This window comes from Euleptes europaea, chromosome 1 (assembly GCF_029931775.1).
Source record: "Euleptes europaea isolate rEulEur1 chromosome 1, rEulEur1.hap1, whole genome shotgun sequence".
Lineage (NCBI taxonomy): Eukaryota > Metazoa > Chordata > Lepidosauria > Squamata > Sphaerodactylidae > Euleptes > Euleptes europaea.
In genome coordinates this window covers 59078761-59101012 of record NC_079312.1, presented here as the reverse complement: position 1 = coordinate 59101012, position 22252 = coordinate 59078761, and the positions used below count along the sequence as shown (strand labels likewise).

The 22252-nt window shown below is 44.3% G+C and overlaps 1 protein-coding gene across 1 annotated transcript in view; it reads left to right on the top strand.

Moving 5' to 3' along the window:
• Positions 1-22252, top strand: part of CELSR3 (cadherin EGF LAG seven-pass G-type receptor 3) — a 142206-nt gene that overhangs the window by 35699 nt on the left and 84255 nt on the right. Inside the window, exons 4-9 of the mRNA XM_056846995.1 lie at positions 8440-8662; positions 10416-10531; positions 13078-13166; positions 14650-14807; positions 19873-20036; positions 20812-20937. Coding sequence (XP_056702973.1) covers positions 8440-8662; positions 10416-10531; positions 13078-13166; positions 14650-14807; positions 19873-20036; positions 20812-20937 — 876 coding nt within the window. The remainder of the gene's footprint in view (positions 1-8439; positions 8663-10415; positions 10532-13077; positions 13167-14649; positions 14808-19872; positions 20037-20811; positions 20938-22252) is intronic.

Below are 22252 nucleotides of genomic sequence, written 5' to 3'. Positions count from 1 at the left end.
TAGATTCACATATGGATGATTCATGCTGCTGAGACTGCTATTAACATTTCATTGTCCACACCAAGCCCATGTGGTTTTCATCTACTGGGCGGGTCACGTGTTCACTGGACAGAGAAGCAAGAAAACCAGAGCCAGAAGCTGCCAATTTATAAAAAGGCTAGAGAATGAGTTATTGGCTTCTGAGGTCTAGTTCGCCTCCCTCCCCCCTTCCATGAAGACTGGGGAGATTGTGGTTGACAGGAGTGAAAAAGGCGGGCCTCTTTGCCTGGCTGGTGAAGAGATAAGCAAAGTCAATGGTAATTAACCTTGAGTGTTTGAAGTGTGAGCCCACATTAAGAAAGGGGTTAATGTGCTGGCTTCCCTGTCACTTCCTGGCATCTCCCCATTTTCCATATTCAAAAGGACAGGAAAAAAGCTAGAAATCAGAGGAGAGGAAGAGAGAGCTAGTTTCTGCCACTCCTCCTAGGAACTATTCCAAAGGATTGCTCTCCGATCCAGTAAACTGAGCATACTAAACAGAAGCAGAATGGAAACTGATAGATGGAAGGTGGAGCCAGGATTGCCAACTTTGGCTTAGGAAACTCCTGGAAGTTTTGGGGGGCAGAGGCTGGGGAGAGCAGGATTTAGGGAGGGGAGGAAGCCCAGCAGGTTATAATGCCCTAGAATCCACCCTCCAAAGCAGCCATTTTCTCCAAAGGAACTGATCTCTAATCTGGAATCAAACTGATTTCCAGATCCCCAGGTCCCACCTGGAGGTTGGCAACCCTAGGTGCAGCAGGTACCTTCCCTCAGACCTCCATCTGACTAGCTGTTTGGCATTATTTGGCACATTTCTTGTGCTTGTAATATTATTATTTATTTTGAAAATCTATGCTGCCTCCCCAGACACATGGTCAAAGTGGCTCATAAACTAAAATGGTACAACGAAATCATATAACCACAATATAAAAACAAGCCATAAAAACCACACACAGCATAAAAACAAGCTATAAAAACACAGCACAAAAAAATAGCCAGGGTATAAAAAACCCATAAAACAACATTCAGCAGTTCAATGGGATATTCATACAATAGTCTTCAGGCCAGAAGCAGACCATAAAGACTGCTTTAAAAGATGGACCCTGTGATCAAAATCTTGGGTCAAAAGAAATGTTTCAGTCTGACACCTAAAGGAAAGTAAGGCAGGTGTTAAGTGAACCTCAAGAGCATTCTACAGGCAAGATCCCACTACCATTGGTACTCCTCGGAAGTTAGATTTGGGAGTTAGATTTGGTTCAAGGAAATTGAGGAAATGGGTGAGGGTAGTTATAAGCCTCCATTGCTGACAGAAGAAAGACAGATGATTCTTTTTTATTTATTTTTTGTTATATGATATTAATTCATCATCATCATTTATTTATTACGGTCAAAGACCAGTTTATACAAAAAGAGATATCATAATAATTAAAACAGAATGTCTGATATTTGGTAAAATAGTCTATTTAACATAAAAATCATTTTAGCAGCTTCTTCTGCCTTATTGCACATGCCCTAGCACAGAATCTCGCAACCTGATAGGTAATATCTTTAACAGAATCTTCTAATAATAGAGTGGTATAGCGAACTCTGTCTCTATTTGGGAAGCTAGACAAAATTGGATCAATGAGCATTTTGCGTATGTCTTCATAAAATGGGCAGTGTAATAGCACATGTTCAACAGTTTCCACCATTCCAGATTGGCATGGACAGAGGCGGAATTCGTAAGGGAGGCTGGCATACCTCCCGTCAAGAAGAGCAGATGGAAGGGCATTAAAACGTGCTAAGGTGAAGGCTCTCCGGTGTTTAGGGTGTTCTAAGGTATTGAGATAATTTGGAGGGGCCAAAATTTTTTTACGGTTCTCCACTACTGGGACCGAGTAAGCCCTTGATCTGTCATCTTGAAGGGCAATGTCCCAAAGCCTCTGTTTGACTATTGCTTTTGCTCCTTGATAGCCAAGATTTAGAAGAGTTGTACTTGATAAACCTAAATGTTGGAGTTTATCCTCAATTAGATTAATCCATCTTGAGGAGAAATTATCTGCAAAGATTAGGGGAGTTAAACCAGATGAGGACAATTTAATCTTTAACCAATAAGAAATGGCATGGTACCAGGCTCGTGTTTCTAATGGTACCATCCCGGCTTCCAGTCTAATCAGTGCATTTGAAATACATTGAGGGACACCGAATAAGGATCTGAGAAATTTTGACTGGACTACTTCTAATTTGTGAAAACTGTTATAGAGGCATATCTGCGACCCAAACATGAGTTGAGGGATCACTTTCCCCTGGAAGACTTTCATGGCAGAAGGTATATGGGCACCCCCTTTAATGATATTAATTAAAACAAAACAAATTACCAAACAAACTGAGATTATTACAAATGATATAGAAGGACTCATGCCAAAATCTACTTTAGAGATAACATAATAAATATATAATAAGAAACATATAATTACTTGGAAAAATATTTTAAAAATCAATAGTAAATACAAGAGTAGGCAACATATGATAAGTAATTAAATGATACAAATCGCCACACTATTTATAATTGTCCCTGTATATAGATGGTTTCTCTGGAAGTTTGAGTAAATAATTATAGTATTGCTTATTAATTATTGAATTACATTTCTAGTATGAGTTCGAACATCTATTATTACTTTTCAGTGATTCAACTAGAGTTAACTCAAGTTGTTATTTACATCATTTTTCTATTGATTGTATATCCCGAAAAAGACTCAAATTCTTCAGTTTGATCTATTGTATGCCATATCGACCACTGAGGATTTGAGACTGTCATCCCCACATCTGCATAGCTTTTCATTTTAAATTCTTCTCCATTACTTTTAGTCCTTTAATTCTGGAGTCTTATCCATTCTTGTTCTCTAGTACTTCTAGTACTAAATTGAAGAATAGCTGTAAAAGTGGGCATTCTTGTCTTGTGCCTTTTTCAATTTGGAATCCTTCCGTTGACATCCCATTCAGTAAAATCTTTGCATTTTGTGCATTCTGCTTAGAGTAGATACTCTGAATCCAATTCAAGAATCTTGAACCACATTCTAGAGTTACTAGCGTTTTCAATAAAAACAGCCAGGAAATATTGTCAAAGGCTTTCTCAGCATCCAGAAAGATAAACGCAGCTCCCCCCGCTGTCTTTTTTGGGACAAATTCTTTAGCATTTATAATAAAGTGCACATTATCATTCATATATCTTTTTGGAATAAAGCCAGTTTGCTCTGTGTGAATTATTTTGGTTATACATTTCTTTAATCTGATATTATAGAAGCAAAAAATCTACATTTGACAGTGAGATGGGTCTATAGGATTGTGGTAATGTAGGGCCATTACCTTCTTTATGTATCAAGGTTATATGAGCTTCTTGCGATGATGGAGGTATAGTTTTCTCTTTATTTCATTCATAACTTCCTGCAAATGTAATACTACATTGTCTCCCAGGCTTTTAGAATACATTGCTGTCAATCTATCTGGGCCAGGCTCTTTATCTTTTTTCAGATTCTGGATTGCTTGAGAGAAAGGCTGGATGATTCTTGAGACTGAGACAGGCGTTAAGTACATGATATTTGGCCTGTCTTTTCTCAGATGAATCAATAAAGGATGGGTTTCGCCAGGGCTATTACTCTAGTACTCTTCATTCCTCTCCCCTTAACAATTTTTGTCTGTCATGATTGACAAGATCTAACTTGCAGCAATTTTGGGTTTTTTGGTTCTTGGTGCAGAGCTTTATTGGTGCCCTGATTAGCACTGCCTCATTCCCAGCTTTCATTTCACCAGAGGCCCCTTCCCGGACACTATTCCGTACATAAAAGGTTCCTCATGCTCCTGCCAGGCATCTTCATATTTGGCCCCCAAATAGCTCTACTCCCCTGGCTGCAAAGACTACATTAGGGTAGCCAGCTACGGGTTGGGAAATACCTGGCGATTTTTGGGGCGGAGCCTGAGGAGGGCTTGGTTTGGGGAGGGAGGGTCTTCAATGCCATACAGTCCAATTGCCAAAGTGGCCATTTTCTCCAGGTGAATTTATCTCTATTGGCTGGAGATCAGTTGTAAAAGCAGGAGATCTCCAGCCACCACCTGGAGGTTGGCAACCCTAGCCTACATGCAAAAGGCAAGTGGGAGTCATTAGTATTGTGTACCTTGAAGATTGTGTCTTTCCTGGCCATAATTTAGCTGGCAAGGGCTGCTTGTTGGACTTCTCTTTGCTGCTTAGATCAGCTTGTTTCTTAAGCAGAAGTGAATCTGAGAACCACTCTTTGTTTACTTTCCAGCTTTTGTTGATCCTTCCTTTTGCCATACCTCAGTAATCCCCGATCTGATGGACATGTGGACATGTTCATGGAGGTGAGGGCTATTCATGGCTACTAGTTAAAATGGATACTAGTCGTGATGTACACCTATTCTCTCCAGGATCAGAGGAGCATGCCTGTTATATTAGGTGCTGGGGAACACAGGCAGGATAATGCTGCTGCAGTCGTCTTGTTTGTGGGCTTCCTAGAGGCACCCGGTTGCCACTGTGTGAACAGACTGCTGGACTTGATGGGCCTGGGTCTGATCCAGCATGGCCTTTCTTATGTTCTTATGATCTATGGAAGCTAGGAGGGACACTCCCCAAATAAGAGTTTTGCCAGATTTGGGAGATGTGATCTGTCAACTACAGTGCTGGCTCCTGGAGAGGTGGCCCCAGCAGCAGTTCCATTGCTGCCTTCCATTGCCAAAGGTAAGGGGCTGCCTTTCCCTTCTCACTGCAGCGATGCACAGTGGTGCAGACTAGGCTGTTTCCTAAAGGCACTGTGGCTTCCTAAAGGCACCTGGTTGGCCATGGTGTGAACAGACTGCTGGACTTGATGGGCCTGGGTCTGATCCAGCAGGGCCTTTCTTATGTTCTTATGTTTCCTGCCTGCGCCACAGTCCGTGAGCCGCCGCTGTCTGATTACAGACGGCTGGACTTTCTACTTTAGCAAACCAGGTTAGTGTCTGGACTAAGGCCTGCTATGCTGCTCAGGCCTCCTAGGTGCCTTGTCAACAATTACAAAGGGATTGAAGGAATTCATTTTCAGCTATGCCGAAACAGATACATTCTCCCGTACACAATGACACATCACTGGATGGGGAGGGACAACCTCTTTCCCCATCTCTGCATCTCCAGGCGGCTGCGAAGACAGTACAGCAAAACCTGACATTTCCTGTCTTGGTGTCAATAGCGGAGAGTTCAAAGGAATACTGACAGCTCTGCTGAAGTTCCAACAGTACTGAGTGACAAATAGTGACACCGAGTGGCCATCTGGGCAAACAGCAATATGTAGAGGAACAGATCTTACTCATTTAAGGCCTGTAGAAAAGTTCATCTCTGGTAAGAGAATTATCAAGAGACCTTTCAGAGGTGGCAAAAAGATATCCTTGCGTGGCAGTCAGGCCATCAGATCTACACTATGATTGCCCCATGGGTATGGTCACCTCCCATCCCAGTGTCTCTTCACACCGCCTCCATGTGGCAGTCAGTTAGAACATGTATATGGAGCCAATAGCTCTTCTGGATAGAACAGTAAGAACATAGCGCAACAAGTGTGTGTGTGTGTGTGTGTGGGGGGAACTCATCCTGTGATATATCCTTACTCATTGTAAGTGCTCAGGTAGCCTTGTGCACTAGTAAAAGGGGTGAAGCAGGGAAATAGATGGTTTCTTACTCCACCCACATCATCCAGCCTTTTCAAGTTACAACATCTGCTTCTAACAGTAGTTCTGCTGTGTTGGGCTCCATCTTTTATGTTCCTCTGCATGGCTTTCCAATGTGCTTCACTCCTAACTCAATGCAATATCTTTGGGGATATTTCTGGATCTGGCTTTGCTCCTGGATATTTAGGCAGCTGCAGCCCAGGGTGCTTTGTATCAGCTCTGGCAAACATAAGCATTGCTGGAAGGTAAGGGCCTAAGCCACAGTCATTCACGCTTTGCTGATTTCCAAATTGGATTACTGTAATGCTCTCTCCATGTGGGCTTGCCATTAAAGTCAGTTCTAAAAGTTCAGCTAGTACAAAATGTCACTACACAAAACGTCACTACTGATGGCATGCTGCTATGTCGCCAATTTTGAAACACTGCCATTGGCTTTCAACTAGTTTGGTGGCTCGGTTCTAGGTGCTGGTTTTAAAGCTCTAAATAGTCCTGAGTAACCGAGGGCGTGGCTGGCCTCCCATCTGACTGTCCTCAATATTTATGAACTGCTGACAAGTCCCTGAATTTCATCCTCTCTTACACTGAGAAAATATTGTCTTCCACAAGAAAACTGATGTTTTCTGTTGTAGCTCGGGAGATGTGGAATGCCCTCTCACCCTCCAACTAGGAAATGTGTTTGGGTCCCTATTATTCTTTCAAAAGCACTCAAAAGCTTCTTTTTAAAAATGCTTTAGGTGACCAGAATTTTCAATTCTTTTTATTTACGTTCTACTGATTATGCTGTTAGTGGTCAATATTTTTAAGTTGGTGGATTTTCTCCTGGTTATAATTTTGTAAACCTCTTCGCAGTTTTTTTTTAAATTGAAAAGTGGTATACAAACTGTTAAATTAAAGAAAATGAAAGTAAAAATAATTTAATTAATTGAAGAATGAAAAAACCTTTTCCATCCATTATTGCTACTCTTAACAGAGACTATAGCCCTTCCCCTAAGCTACAGCGGATGCACATACAATCCATATAGTGTACACTTGATTTTTTAAAAATGCATGTGTTGAGTAATTTTTATGTTACATTCAATGTGTGTACAGCTGAATGTGTGGTGCAAACCTCACAATTATCCAGATATTTGTCCCTGGTTTCAACTGCACAGTGAACACACCTAGGGTACGCTCATACATGCAGGATGTATGCGCATTCGCTATAACATGTGAATAGGAGGTATCAGCCATTGAGACCTCCTGGCCAGTTTTGAAGTAACTCAGTAGCTTCCCCCATTTAGGGTTCTCCACGTACATGGCTTCCAATGTCAGCAAGAATGGTAGTGAAGTTGCCAGTGTCCGTGTTTCATGCTAACTCTTAACCACATTCCCTGCTGAGCATTTCTGCCTGGATTGATGTCCTTGGCATTTCATGCACTAATCAGCTAATGATTATTCCCCAGGAAACGAGGACTCTGGAGATGCTCTTATGAGGAAACGAATCCTTTGATGTATGAAGAGCTGAGGGACATGCAGGGATACATACCAAGCCATTTTCATAGATACGTTTTGAAATGTGGCCTGTTGAATCCTAAGGAGGATATACCTCTGGATAGACCATTTGACAGGGCAACAGTTGATATAATTGTAGGAACTCAACACTCCTGTGTTGAGTTTAACATGCTTTGTTAGGGAAACTACATATGTGGGCTTCAGTACAGTCACAACATCCCAAAGATTTAATTTCAGTGAGTCATTCCTTAGTGAGTCTGCCTTGCCTATGTCTCTGTGTATAAGATCACTTTATTTATTACATCACAATACTTCCATTCTCTACTTTTCATTCAGAGAACCTGCCTTCTCCTCAAGAAAGAAATGTCAGAGAAAGAGGGAGCTTTTTCCCTCAGAAAGGGGGGTGGGGTGAGCACATAGATCATTTGACATTCTTGTGTAGGCATTTCAGCCCTGTTGTTAGAAACATCACAGGAATATAAGCACAAGCTCCAAGCCTGCAATATTTGGAAAAAGGGTCCTTCTTTTAATTTCAGCGACTGGGAAGACAAGCCCTAGAGGGGCTCTGTCCTTCACATGTCTCTCTAAGTTGGAGGGCATGTTCAACAGACCCTGGGGCACTTTGAGGTTCATAGATGGCGCTCTGTGAGGGATAAGGATGGGATGTGAGGCAATGTTGTGCTAGTGAGGGATCTGCTGACACAATGCCCTTCAAAAACTGGCTGCAAGCTAGCTCCTGGCACAATATATTTTCCTTAGGAGGACAGCTTGGGGTGGCAAATTAGATAAATTAATGGGTATTTGCCTTAAATTTAAAGCAATTGATATCTTCAGTATCTCAAGTGACTAATAGCTTTTTGGGGTGACTGAACCAAGCACCTCAAGATATAGATGAAAAATAAAGGAAGAGACAGGCTTGGGGTTTTCATGGGTTTTCTCTGTAGACATAGGCTATGCATCAGCCCTCTGGTTTCTGGCACAAGGGCACCTCTAGGGCAACATAGGTTTGCTGTAGAACATAGTTAAACAAGAGTGTATCACAATGAGGGAAGCCGCAGGCCTTCCTGCAACCCTGCAAACATGGTTGAAAGTACGGGTGGAAAATATGGATGTGACATGGTATCTCCCTCTCATGTCAACATTCAGGCCCGGAGTTGCAGTCTGATAGTCTCTACAGGGTTTGCCTCTTCTACATCCAGAAGCCCACCTCATCTGTTTTTTCTCCCTGCTCTTTCCTAACAGGTGATAATTGTGAAGTGGACAGCCGGACAAGCCGCTGTGTCCCTGGTGTGTGCAGGAACGGAGGCACCTGTACCAACTCTGCAGATGGCGGCTTCCTATGCCAGTGCCCACCTGGGGGCTTTGAAAAGCCTTACTGTGAAGTATCCACACGCTCCTTCCCCCCCAAGTCTTTTATCATGTTCCGAGGACTGCGCCAGAGGTTCCACCTCACCCTCTCCCTCTCGTAAGTCTGTCTTATGATCATGAGGCCCTGACAGGGCTTATCTGGTTGGAGTAACTTGGGTGGTCCAAAACTCCTAGGAGACGTGTAGCCGTATCTTGAATGGGCCAGAGCAGTGCGAATCCCCTTGGGATACGCCTTATAAGGGACTTGAAAGTCAAAGCAACACCACCTGCTTAGTAATTGCAGAAAATCCTTCAAATCCCTTTCACTTCAGAATCTGGAGCTATTAACGTTCTATTTTCAAGCCATTTTGTTTCTAAGTTGTTCCTGTTTATTCTCTGAGCCTAATAAGGCATTACATGAAAATGAAGCTCCTATTGCTGGTTGTTTTTTAAAATGAAAAATCATTATGGAATTGGAGAATTCTGCGTGATGGTGGGATAGGGTTGCCAACCTCCAGGTACTAGCTGGAGATCTTCTATTACAACTGATCTCCAGCTGATAGAGATCAGTTCACCTGGAGAAAACGTCCGCTTTGGCAATTGGACTCTATGGTATTGAAGTCCCTCCCCTCCCCAAACCCTGCCCTCCTCAGGCTCCGCCCCAAAATCCTCCCGCCAGTGGCAAAGAGGGACCCGGCAACCCTATGAAGGGAGCCCTTTTATCTCTGGTCATTTCCCCATTTCAAACCCCCCTTTTCAAGAAGATGTTTTTCTTCCTTTGCAGGACTCAGACATGCACTTGCCCTCTTAAACTTTCTCCTGGAACCTTGCTGGCGGGGAAGGTGAAGCAACTTTGGGAAGGGAGAATTTGGGGGTAAAAATAGCAGGGAGGGAAAGGGTGAAACAACCCCTCTCCCCGAAAGCTTCTCCACTCCAAATCATCTCATCCTGAAACTGCTTTTCTTTTCAGAAAGCAGCCAGGCCTTCATTACACATCTCTGAGTGAACCTTGTGGTTTTCCCCTCAGCTCCTCAATAGAGCCTGGCACACAGAGTTGCACTGAGTATTTTTCCCTCCCCTTGGAGTATAGGGTTGCCCACCTCCAGGTGGTAGCTGGAGATCTCCTGCTATTACAACTGATTTCCAGGTGACCGAGATCAGTTCACCTGCTTTGGAAGGTGGACTGTATGACATTGTACCCCATTGACGACCCTTCTTCCCCAAACCCTGCCCTCTTCAGGCTCCATCTCCAGGTATTTCCCAAACTGGAACTGGCAACCCTATTGGAGCAGCAGCTCTTGCAAAATTGTACCTGCCCACTTATGATCCTCTATGGGTTTGTGGTGGACTGTCCTCTGCCATCTAAAGCACAGTCTTCATATTTCTTGGGATTTCTCTTTTATTTTAGGCTGTCAGAGAAATGAGTTGTGGCCAAATATCTCCTCTATGGGTGTAACTTTAATACAGCAAGGGTTTCCAACTATCTTTTCCCTGACAGGGCTTCAGGGCAGAAAAGCTCCTAGCTATATCAGTAATCCAACAGGTGCAGCTTTAGCTGGCTTATGGCAGCTGCAATGCACTTCACCTATTAAATATTTGCTGATCGTTTAAGTTCTTAGAGACCTGCCAAATACCCTACATTGTATTAATGGGTGTTCCACAAGGTTAAATATTTCTGCAGTGATAATAGTTCCCCTCCTGCCAAGACAATTGCACCAGATAAGTGCGTTGCAAGGAAGCTTTTCCCCAGGAGAGTTATCATTCATCCCAGGTGCTTGCTACACTGAAATGTCGTTTCATGTCTGGTTCAATTAATCACGCATGGAAATACTCCTTCTTCCCCTACTTCTAATTTGCATTCCTTGTGTTAGCTTTGCCACCTTAGAGCACAGTGGTCTCCTAATCTACAATGGACGTCTGAATGAGAAGCATGACTTCCTGGCTGTAGAGATTGTGGATGGGCAGGTGCAGCTGAAGTACTCCACAGGTGGGTATGGTCGATGGGACTACTGTACCCTCATGGAAGAGTTTCCCAAGGGTTATATAATACTATAAGGAAGGCAGAGTAGAGCTGCACATGAAAAGGAATTGCTTTACTAAGAGCCAGTGAGGTATAGTGATTAAAGCACCGGACTAGGATCTGGGAGATCCAGGTTCAAATCCCCACTCTGAAATGGAAGCTTGCTGGGTGACCTTGGGCCTGTCAAACACTCTCAGCCTAACCAACCTCACAGGGTTGTTGTGAGGATAAAGGGGAGGGGAGGAAAACGATGTAAGCTGCTTCGGGTCCCCATTGGGGAGAAAGGTGGGGGATAAGTGAAGTAAATAAATAAATACTGGATTACTCATTATATTAATTACAGAATATGGTCCTAGTGAAAATGAATAGCAGCTGATTAATTATTTGGGAAGACTTTGCTTTTCTTGCACGTGGGGTCCTTCAAAAGAATCAGAATATGGTGTCTATTCCTTTCTCGCAAATGGTGGTTGTATTTCTGACCATAGGAAAGTTTAGGCTATTGGGAGTTGGGCCAGCATGGAGAGCAGAATGCTGTATTCTGTTGTACAAAATATTACCATTTAGTGGGATGGGATAGGATGGGGGAAGGAAGCCAAACATGTTTTTCTTTCTTTTTTATGTGTTGATTGAGGAGAAAACAAGGTTAGAGATGCAGAGTTGCAATACCAGATACTAGTGAACCTATTTGGGGTAGGGGAACATGGATGGATACCAGAAAGAGCCAGGGATTACCCCTTGAGTGGGGGAGGGGCTGAACACAGTTTGCTGGGCCTAGAAAATCCTGTCAGCGACCTTACAAACAAGATTCAGCCTTGGAGTTCTGTGTCTCTTAATTCAGCCTGAAGGGAGATTGGGTATAGGTACCTGCACATTAATTGGTCAGTTTGTGTCTCTTTGTGAACTTTTATCTGTGTGTCGATACATTGATCGCGGGCTCTACATGTTGTACTAAGCGTTCATCCGGTGGATCAGCCATTACCATTGCAAGGATGACCTGTGTGGAAAGTGCTATGTTGTGCTTTACATGGGATAATGTGATTCAATATGAGAGCATAAATTAGGAAGTTATGAGGGCGCACACACACAGGCATAGGGTATGTGTGTGCATTGGCTTGAAAAAGCATGAAATGCTAGAGGTAACGAGAGGGCATAATTGTATGCGCAACAGCGTTTAGGTGCATGTGGCTCAGCATGTGTGTATGTTCACACTGCATCTGCTCTAAAGGTCATGAACGGTAAAATTAGATTGTATCTCAAAGGACTATTTAAGCATGCTTTTAGTGTCAGGATGAATAATTGAGCTGCATCAGTGGGAAACCATGTGCTGTTTTAAGCTGTGGTTTCAAAGTCAGATACCCATGCAACATACCAAAACGCCTAACCACATCCTTTATTCATTTGATTGCGTCTGAAGTGATGACTGTTTAGTGTGGATTTTTCAACCTCAAAAGCAATGGCCAGATATAAAATGTCTTAAATGTAGCTTCTGAAGGAAATGGCTATTGACCCCAAGGTTCTAAAAGCATCTGAGCTGATATCCAGGGTACGCAGGCAGTCTGTAGCCACAAAGAGAGATCTGAGTTTCAGAACAACACTGTGAGGCTGGACTTTTGGTGCTTCGCTTGTTTTTAGGGTGTTGTTCTTGATTGATTGTCTCCTCTACCTTTCTTTAAAGTTCAAATCAAGTCACTATTATTATTTACCCGGTTTCTATCCTGTCTTCCTCCAAGGAACTCAGGGTGATATACGTAATTCTTCCATCCTCTTCCCATTCTGTCCTTACAGAAATCGTGTGAGGGGTGTTAAGGTGAGAGAGAACGGCTGGCCCAAGGACATCCCGTAAATTTCATTGCAAGTGGGGATTAGAACCTGGCTTTACCCAGCTCTCATCCTGTACTCTAACGGCTACACCACAGGGACTATTCAAATTAAAAGAATCAACCTATACCAACTAGTGTAATAAAAACCTACCAATCTTTTCTTAAATTGTATCACATCTATCAAAGTTTTACTTACGTCCAAATGTTCTTGGGCTTTGGGGGCTATCTCCCCCCCAAAGCTGTACAATATGGTGTTCTGCTGTTTGGGAAAACTTTGTGAAGATTAACACAAAAGCTGGATTCTTTGCTAGAGTTCCTGCTAGGAAGAGGTTCCTAAACCAATGTATTTAGTGGTACAGGGGCTTATGCCTTCTTCATAATATTTGAACGCCACATCCTAGAAAAAGTTGCTGAAAACACTAAATGAGCACCACAGCATAAAGGAACCTCTTTAATTTTTGTGTTTTTATGTGCCTGTGCACAGTGTACACGCTGTCATGTCAGTGTCCACCACTGTGTGCTTTTACCTACCCTTCCACTTGTAATGTAGTGTAGGTAGTTATGTGGTGGCCCTTTTGAAATGTTTGAAAGGGTACTGTTGCTGCCACACATCAGAAGTGCTCCCTTAGGGCTTGGCGCAGTCTATCTGGCTGGTTTTCAGTGCATGGTGGTTAAAAGTGCCCTATTTTGCAGGTGAGTCGAGCACTGTGGTTACCCCCTATGCTCCAGGAGGTGTGAGTGATGGGCAGTGGCATACAGTACAGCTTCACTACTACAACAAGGTAAGGTGCCAATATCTTTTTGCTTTCTCTTACTGTTACTTTTCAGTTTCCTGGCCGTGTTTGGATCTAGCAAGTTGCAAATACCAGCTGTTTCCTCTGGTGTCTTTTTTCAGGAGCACTGGAAGATAGTGATTTTTCTCTCTCTTTTGCTGGCAGCTGTTGTATTCAACAAAGCCAATTCACTAAGGGAGTCACTCCCATCTTACCTTCTAGACCACTGTTTAGGGCATGAATTTGTATTATAAAAAACACTAGGCTGCCATAGAAAACAGCAACCAGGAGTCAAATCCCCCCACCCAATAACATCTAATTCAACTCATCCTGTGTCCTGTTATCATTACAATGCATACTTCTCCACTCCTGTTCTACATCATTGGCTTCTATTGGTGGAGACTGGGAAATACACCTAAGGACATCAGGGTAAGTTAAATTAGATAAGGGGGGGCTCAGCTCAAGCTACCATTTTTTGACAGTAGCCCATTCTTTGTAACATGTAATTTTGCTGTTAGATTTCTTGAATGGTATCCTCTCAACATTTTTATTAATTTATTTGTAATACCCTGCCACTTCCATATTGTTGTATAGTTGAGTTACACCATATAAGGATGCAAAGGATGGATTTAATGCTTTTGCAGAAGGGTCAGCCTAGAAGTGAAGTCAGGGATCTTATTTACCGTGAACGTCCAAAATTTGCTGACTGTTGGCATTCACATATGAATGTGGCCAGTCCTAGGCGCAGTTCGCCAGTATCTGAAAACTAGTTTAGATGACAATGACCTATATGTGATTGTTGGCATTCACTAGTATATATATTAAAAGTACGTGAATTTGCAACTGGTTTCAAGCATTTGCAACATTTCTCTGGGCTTGTCAGTAGATATGTGACCGGCAAGTTTCAGACTCTCATTCACATCATGAGAATGGCTACCATTTTAAAGTAAATATGATTACATGGCGAACAGTGTTCTATGTCGTTCTCAAGGTCTGCACTCTGCAGCTTGGAGCATATCTCTGATTATTTACTGTTTTATCTTGATGTGGGATTGGATGATTTAATACCGCCCCTATGCAAGAAAAAAAAACCCTCTCTGCCTGTGGAAAACTACTCTATCAGAGAGAAAGGTTTTAGGCTAATCTTTTCTATCCAGTCCTACTTTTTAGTATACTGCATTTTCTAAAACAAATAATAGAATCATGGAGTTGAAAGGGTCATCTAGTCCAACCCCCTGCACAATGCAGGAAACCCCCAGTGACCCCCTACTCCATGCCCAGAAGATGGTCAAAAAAATCCTCCAGGATCTCTGACCAATCTGGTCTGAAGGAAAAATGATTTCCCCATTCGCATTCCAAAGTGAGTGCAGTTTGAGGAGAACCACAGTACATCCTTTTCACAAGAATATGTAGCTTGGCCCTAGTTAATGATGGAGTGAAGGAGCTATGGAGTTACACTGATGCTTGCTCAGTCCTTGCTTTATTGTTTCAGCCCAAGATCAGCTCCCTGGGTTCAGTGCAGGGACCTTCCAAAGACAAGGTGGCAATCCTAATGGTGGACAAATGTGATGCCTCTCTGGCACTGCAGTTTGGCAATGAGATCGGAAACTACTCCTGTGCAGCTGAAGGGGTGCAGTCCAGTTCCAAAAAGTGAGTGTTTTGCGAGTTTGGCTAAGTAATGGGCAGAAGGGTGCTGCTCAACTTATGAAGAAAGGAGGAAGAGGAGTGTTCCAAAGAAAACACTTGTTGCTCTACCCCACCCAACCCACCCCCCACCCCCGACCTCCAGCTCTATCTCCAGTTCACACTGAGGTGGGGATTGGGGAACGGGAAGCTCAGAGTATGATGATGTGATCAGTGACAAGCCGCATCCCTCTGCCTTGTGATCAAAGGCCGCTGTCTCCAGATTTCAGCCTGTCCAGCCCAGACTACGGAGGCATCAGAAATGCACAGAGGCAGTTTGTGTTACTTAATTCCTTTTCTTAGACCACAAGAAAGGAAGCAAACATACTGCGGTGCTGGACAGTTCTTGGTTTGTCAGGTGCAGGGGATTTGCCCCCGTGTGTGTGGACTCAGACTGGATTGGTAACATTCCACATGCAGGAAAGCAATCGGGGGCTTTGACCCTGGGAGGAAAGACATTTGCAGTTGTGTGTGTTCAAGGTGGAGGCCCAGGAGGGCAACTAACATCCAGAGAGGTGGCGAAAGGGAGGAGCAAAGAAGAACAGGTATGAGGACAGAGCAGAAAGCTCTCCCCCGAAGATCTCGCCTATTAAAGGAATACCTAGGGTTGCCAACCTCCAGGTGGTGGCTGGCGATCTCCTGGGATTACAACTCTATCTCCAGGTGATAGAGATAATTTCACCTGGCGAAAATGACCACTATGTCCCTCCCCTCCCTAAACCCCACCTTCCTCAGGCTCCACCCCTAAAATCTCCAGATATTTCTCAACCTGGAGTTGGACTAGGAATACCCAATTTATCCAGAGAGACATAATCCTGAAATATATGTACATACGGACACTATACATAACCCACTTTAAGCTTGATGAGGAAGACCATCAATAAAGTCTAATAATAATTCAGCATAACAGAGTAAGATTTCAGGATAGTACTGACTGCCTATGCTGAGTTGTTTTTCCTAATGGCATCCCTGCACAAACAACTAAGAGCGTGGTTTTAATCATCCAATGGATGGGATGTGGGGGTTGCACCTGCTGGTTGCACTTCTGGCCTGCATGTATGGATCTAATTTTCTTCACTAAACCTACAGTCTATACATACATAAACTGTTTCTCTGCATGGTTAGCAGGACAGTCCTTGAAACGCTTTCTAGGAACCAGGCCCCATCGAGTAGACTTCAGAGTAAGGTTGCCAACCTCCAGGTAGTGAGTGGCTGGAGAGCTCCTGCTGTTACAACTGATCTCCAGGCGATAGGGATCAGTTCACCTGGAGAAAATGGCCACTTTGGCAATTGGACTCTATGGCACTGAAGTCCCTCCCCTCCCCAAACCCTGCCCTCCTCAGAATCCATCCCCAAAATCTCCAGGTATTTCCCAACCCAGAACTGGCAACCCTACTTCAGTGGAATTCTGAACAGACCTGCATTAGGATTGCTCTCCTAATCATTTATGAGTACAATCTCTATGTAGACGATCCCAAATATCTAGAGACTTTCCAATGAAGAGGCTGGGATTGGGGGCCAGCAGGTGTGACTATATTTCTCCCTCCATTCATACATTACTATCACATATTGTTTGTCTACACGAGATATTTATTGTTTGAGCTTCCTGTTGATGGAGTTTTGAATATCTTTTTTTTTAAAATTATTATTTTAAATTTATATCCCACCCTTCCCAGACAAAGCCAGGCTCAGGGCAGGTAACAACACTAAAATCAGCCTGCAGGGGCCGGCCCTAATGCTGGATAGAATATGCACTGTCTAACTGTGAAGATGCGGGTGTGCCTGCAAACAAAATGCGGTGGGGGGGGGCCTGGCTAGGTTCTCTTGCAGCACATGCAGGGACATGGCTGGGGCAGTGGGGAAATATCAGACTTGCCAATTGTCAAATCAGAAGCCACCACCAGTGTTTTTAAAAAATCCGGGCTAACTCCAAAACTGGGGAGATGGGCCATGCTGATAGGAATGTATGAGAATAAACAAAGAAAAAAACGTGCAAAGCACCAGAGGTTACAAGGCATTTATCTAATCACTTGTAGCTACTCCAAATTTTTACAAAATAGTTGTAACAACAAAGGTTCAAATAAATTCCAAACCATATATTACAGAATACAAATAATGAGCAAAAGCAAAAGTGTTGACGTCCCATAGCCATCTACACTGCACGTGTTAATTGAATCTATGGCGTCATTGTTAGGGCTGTCGATTCGGTTCGTCCCGAACAGAAAAACAGCCAAATTTCCCCCAATTCGGCGGTTTTTAGTTCAAATGGAACCGAACTCAAAAAAGGCGGGAAAACGGGAGCCGAATTCAGCGAGTTCAGGGTGTTCGGTGAATAAATTTGGCAAATTCGGGGTTCGGCACAGCAGCATAACCATCAGTTAGTAAGCAGCATTCTCCCGCGGCCAATCTGTGGCCAAGCAGGGTCTTCTTCTGGCCAATCAGTCGCGATTGAGCACGTGAGCCCAGCTGCTGCGCTGCCCGGGGAGAGAAAGAGAGAGTATCTGTTTGTGTGAGAGAGAAATCCCCGTGGGGGGGTGCACATTCGCTCCTTTCCGTGGCTGCAGGGGGCGCATTTTTGGGGGTAGCCCCCCCAAACTTTCAGCGTAGCTTCAAAGGACCCTTCTTGCAAGAACCCCCAAGTTTTGTAAAGATGGGATCAGGGGGGGGGCTGAAATATGGGCCCGAAAGGGGTCCCCCCCTTAATGTGCATTTTTATTCCATTTACAGCACACATTCGAGCCATTCCGTGGCTGCAGGGGGCGCATTTTTGGGGGTACAGCCCCCAAAATTTCAGTGTAGCTTCAGAGGAGCCTTCTTGCAAGAACCCCAAAGTTTTGTAAAGATGGGATCAGGGCCCCCCGAAATATGGGGTCCCCCCCTTTTCCCTATTGGGATGAATGGGATCAGCCGATCCTGTGTGCATCTCGAGAGCGGCAAATCCAAGGCAAAACCTCCCGTGCTTAAATGGAATCGTATTGGATTACCCAATCCTCCCAGTCCCTCCTGATGGAACAGAAGACATCCACAGTAAGACCCCTTTGGGGGCTTTAATCTATAATTTTTTTCCATGTGTATGTGGGGGGGAAGCAGAGTCTGTGTGTGGGGTGGGGCAGTTTCTGTGTGGGGGGATGGAAGCCAAAGGAGGCTTTCACCCATTCTGCCGAGGGGTGTGTGACTGCTCACCTCTGTGGGAGTGTGTGTACTGCTTTTAAAGTTTTAAAGTTTAAAGTTGAGTCTTTGTGGCTGCTAGCGAGTCTCTCTCCGCTCGGCACCCAGGCCGCGCCTCCTCCTTGGTGTTTTTCCCTGTTTTTGCCCCTAGCCTGGGGTTGAGTGCAACGGGGCGGCTTGCGTGAGATCCCCTGCGTCTTGGATTTTCCCCCCCGTTTTGGGGGTGCACCGCTGCGCCGCATTGGTTGGAGAGGTGGGGGGTGGTGCTGGTGAGACTTGCTTGAGTTTGGTGGGGTCGTTTGCATAAGGGGGGAGCGTCCCTCCACCATGAGAAGGAGCAGGGCAGAAAATACAAACTCTGGGGTTTTTTTTGCACGGTCTGTTTTGCTGCTCGCTCAAAAATGTTTTTGCAAAATCTGACTTTCACAATACATTTGCACGGTCCAAGTCACCTGCTCCTTTTTTCCTTTTTGCTGAGTTAATTAATAGCATGCAATGCACAGCTCGCGTGTTGCTTTTCATTGCAATGGTTAGCACGGGAGGTTTTGCCTTGGATTTGCCGCTCTCTAGATGCATAGGATTGGCTGATCCCATTCATCCCAATAGGGAAAAGGGGGGGAACCCATATTTCAGGGGGGCCTGATCCCATCTTTACAAAACTTTGGGGTTCTTGCAAGAAGGCTCCTCTGAAGCTACGCTGAAGGTTTGGGGGCTGTACCCCCAAAAATGCGCCCCCTGCAGCCACGGAATGGCTCGAATGTGTGCTGTAAATGGAATAAAAATGCACATTAAGGGGGGGACCCCTTTCGGGGCCCATATTTCAGCCCTCCCTGATCCCATCTTTACAAAACTTGGGGGTTCTTGCAAGAAGGGTCCTTTGAAGCTACGCTGAAAGTTTGCGGGCTCTACCCCCAAAAATGTGCCCCCTGCAGCCACGGAATGGCTGGAATGTAGTTTTTATGGCTTTATTCGGCCAAATTTTCCCCCAAACTCAAATCTCACGCCGAATTCCACGGATCCGAAGCAGGGGAGTTTGGACTTCGGCATTTCCCGAATTAAAACAGGCTGAATTTTGCCGAATCCGAATTTTACCGTTTTTTTTTTCAACAGCCCTAGTCATTGTCTCATATTATTTATGTGTCATAAAGGATAATTGCTTCATTTCTGATGATAGCTACAGTTACAGTCCGAAGAAGGATATCGAAATGGGGTAATAGCTGGCAGACCTGTCACTGTTGTGGTTTTATGTTACATTATCAACACTTTTGCCTTTTGTTCATTATTTGTATTCTGTAATATATGTTTTGGAATTTATTTGAACCTTTGTTGATACTACAATTTTGTAAAAAATTGGCGTAGCTACAAGTGATAAATGCCTTGTAACCACTGGTGCTTTGCACATTTTTTTCTCTGTCTCTTATCAGAGGGTTCTCCCCTCTTTATTTCTGAGATTAAACAAATCCAGAAGGAGTGGAGTAAATGAAGCAGTTCATGTTGGGAAAGTCAGTTCGGTTCAGTTTATTTTTGATCATTTCACCAGCAGATAAATGTTTTACAATTGATCAATGTTGGGAAAGTCTAATCTGCTCACAGTGTTGGCTTCAATGGTTTGCCCCCAAATCCCGCATGCCTGGCTGAGAGACTAAGTCCTATTGCTGCATTATTACCTCCCCACCCCCCACCTCGATCTGTGCATGGAGCGTCTGCATTTTCCTGTCTATGCTGAGAATTAACCAAACAACCTGCTACCCTTCTCCCATTCCCAGCTAAAGACAACCTGTTGTGGAAATCTGACCCATGTTCTGAAATAGTCTCTGCTGGGGAAACTGCACCAATGCCACTTACGGGCCTTTTCTTCCTTCAGATCGCTGGACCTCACTGGGCCCTTGCTCCTTGGAGGGGTCCCTAATCTGCCTGAGAATTTTCCTGTTGAGCACAGGGAGTTTGTGGGGTGCATGAGAGATCTGTACATTGACAGTAAGCGCATTGACCTGGCTTCCTACATTGCAAACAATGGGACCTCCACAGGTAATGTCAGCTGTTTAACCGTAGACTTTGCGAGGCCGTTCCTCTCCCACCCTTTTCCCCTCCCCACCCCATTCCACTGCACAATTACAAAGCGTGTGTTATTGCTGGCTTGATGGATTAGGAGCCACATAAACACCTACATATGGAGGAACTATGGCATGATTTCTCACATTATTACTGTAATTATACCAGTTGGCCCTCTTCTGCATAGCTCTGGCTGTCAAGACTCCTGGAATAAGAAAGAGACTCAGGGGAAAGGCATGCCCATCCGCCCTTGGAGGTATCTAGGGAAAAAGCATGCTGGCTTGGCTGAAACTAATATGGCCCTAATCTGGATACCTGTGTTTTTTCACTGCCCAGACAAGACAGGGGATAGATTGAAACTACAGACCAATGAGGTGAAAATGTATCCTACAAGCAGCTCTTGGGACACCACCCCAACTGTCTTGCCCTGGTGACTTGCTTTGGACCTGTGTACCTGCCAGGCATGCCGCCTGGGCCTGTGTCCCTGAATGTGGCCTTTGAGGGCCATTCTTGGTGACTAGTAAAATTTGCCAAAATTGGGAAGATGAGTAGCATTTGAGGGCCATATATTAACTAGATAAACTAAGGTATCATGAGATACTCTTGCCTTTTATTAGTGTGAAGAACCGCTGAAGTTTGAGCCCTGTTTCATAGCCTAGTAAAATTAGGAGCTGAGGCCAAACAAGATGCTGCCTCAAGTAACAATTCGTTCTTTTCTCTCATATGTGCTGTTCACCTGAAACGTCCTTAGGTTGCCATGCCAAGCACTCCTTCTGTGATTCAAACCCTTGCAAGAACAGCGGCACCTGCACGGTGGGCTGGTCCACCTTCACCTGTGAGTGCCCTGTAGGCTTTGGGGGCAAGGACTGCCGGCATGGTAAGTGTGTGTGTATGTGTGGGAGCCAAAATAACAAATGTGTGTGAGGGAGAAGAAGAAGAAGAGTGGGTTTTTATATGCCAACTTTCTCTACCACTTAAGGGAGAATCAAACCGGCTCACAATCACCTTCCCTTCCCCTCCCCACACAGACACCCTGTGAGGTAGATGGGGCTGAGAGAGAGTGACTAGCCCAAGATCACCCAGCTGGCTTTGTGTGTAGGAGTGGGGAAACAAATCCAGTTCACCAGATTAGCCACTCATGTGGAGGAATGGGGAATCAAACCCGGTTCTCCAGGTCAGACTCCACTGCTCCAAACCACTGCTCTTAACCACTACACCACACTGGCCTGGGCTTTCACGGGAGCACACACCAGAACATGACTTAAGTTAAAGGTATCCTGATGACCCTGGAAAGGCTCTGTAGGGAAGTGGGATGGGATTTCTAAGAAGGTTTTTTTAAAGGCGTTGGCAACAGTAGTTGAGTTTGAGGGAGAGGCAGGCTGGTCTTTCTTTTGAACAGCAAAAAGGCCCAGTTGTTCTGGTAGTGAGGGTAACCTGTATGGGAGGATTTTAAAAACTCCTCACAATCCTTTGGCAGGGGCCAGTGCTAGGTTTTGGTCTACTTGAATTACTGGGTTTATTCTTCAGAGGAAAGTACTGAAAACCTTGGATATAACATGAAGTCCTTCACAAAAGATGATTGCACATTGGCCCTGTGTTGCCCTGTACCCACAACTCTGGGTACCCGTAAAGAACTCCTACTCGGGGAAGTCCTTTGTTCTGGCTCCACACCTTTTCATCAGGATATGTTTTGTACTCAGATAAACACGTTCAACTTCAAAACACATGTATATGGCTCATGAAGACTGCTTGTGCATAAATCATGGGCCTCCTCTTTAAAATACATGTGAGTGATGAGTAGGAAAGGATCCAGTCCTCATTTTTTAGTGTTTTTTTTTAGTGTTTAGTGTTTCATATTTAAATATACATGTGCCCTTCTAAAATGACACAATTCATATGTGAGGGTTTTTGGGGTTTTTTGCTCAGGTATCTGCACCAAAGTACAAAATATATGCTCGGCAGCAGCTTGCAGAGATTTTCCAGAGTTTAGAATATGCTACTTTTCAAATGGTTCAACCTCCATCTACCAGACTCTCCCTAGTAATCTTCCCAAGGGTCTGGCTTTCCTAAGCCTGGCATGTAAGAACAAAATTCTGCCCCTCTTTCCAGGCACAATTCAGTGGCCTGTCCTTAATGGCATGAAAGTCTCTGAAAGGGGAGAGAGTCCTTCAAAGGAAAAAAGGGGCTCTCTG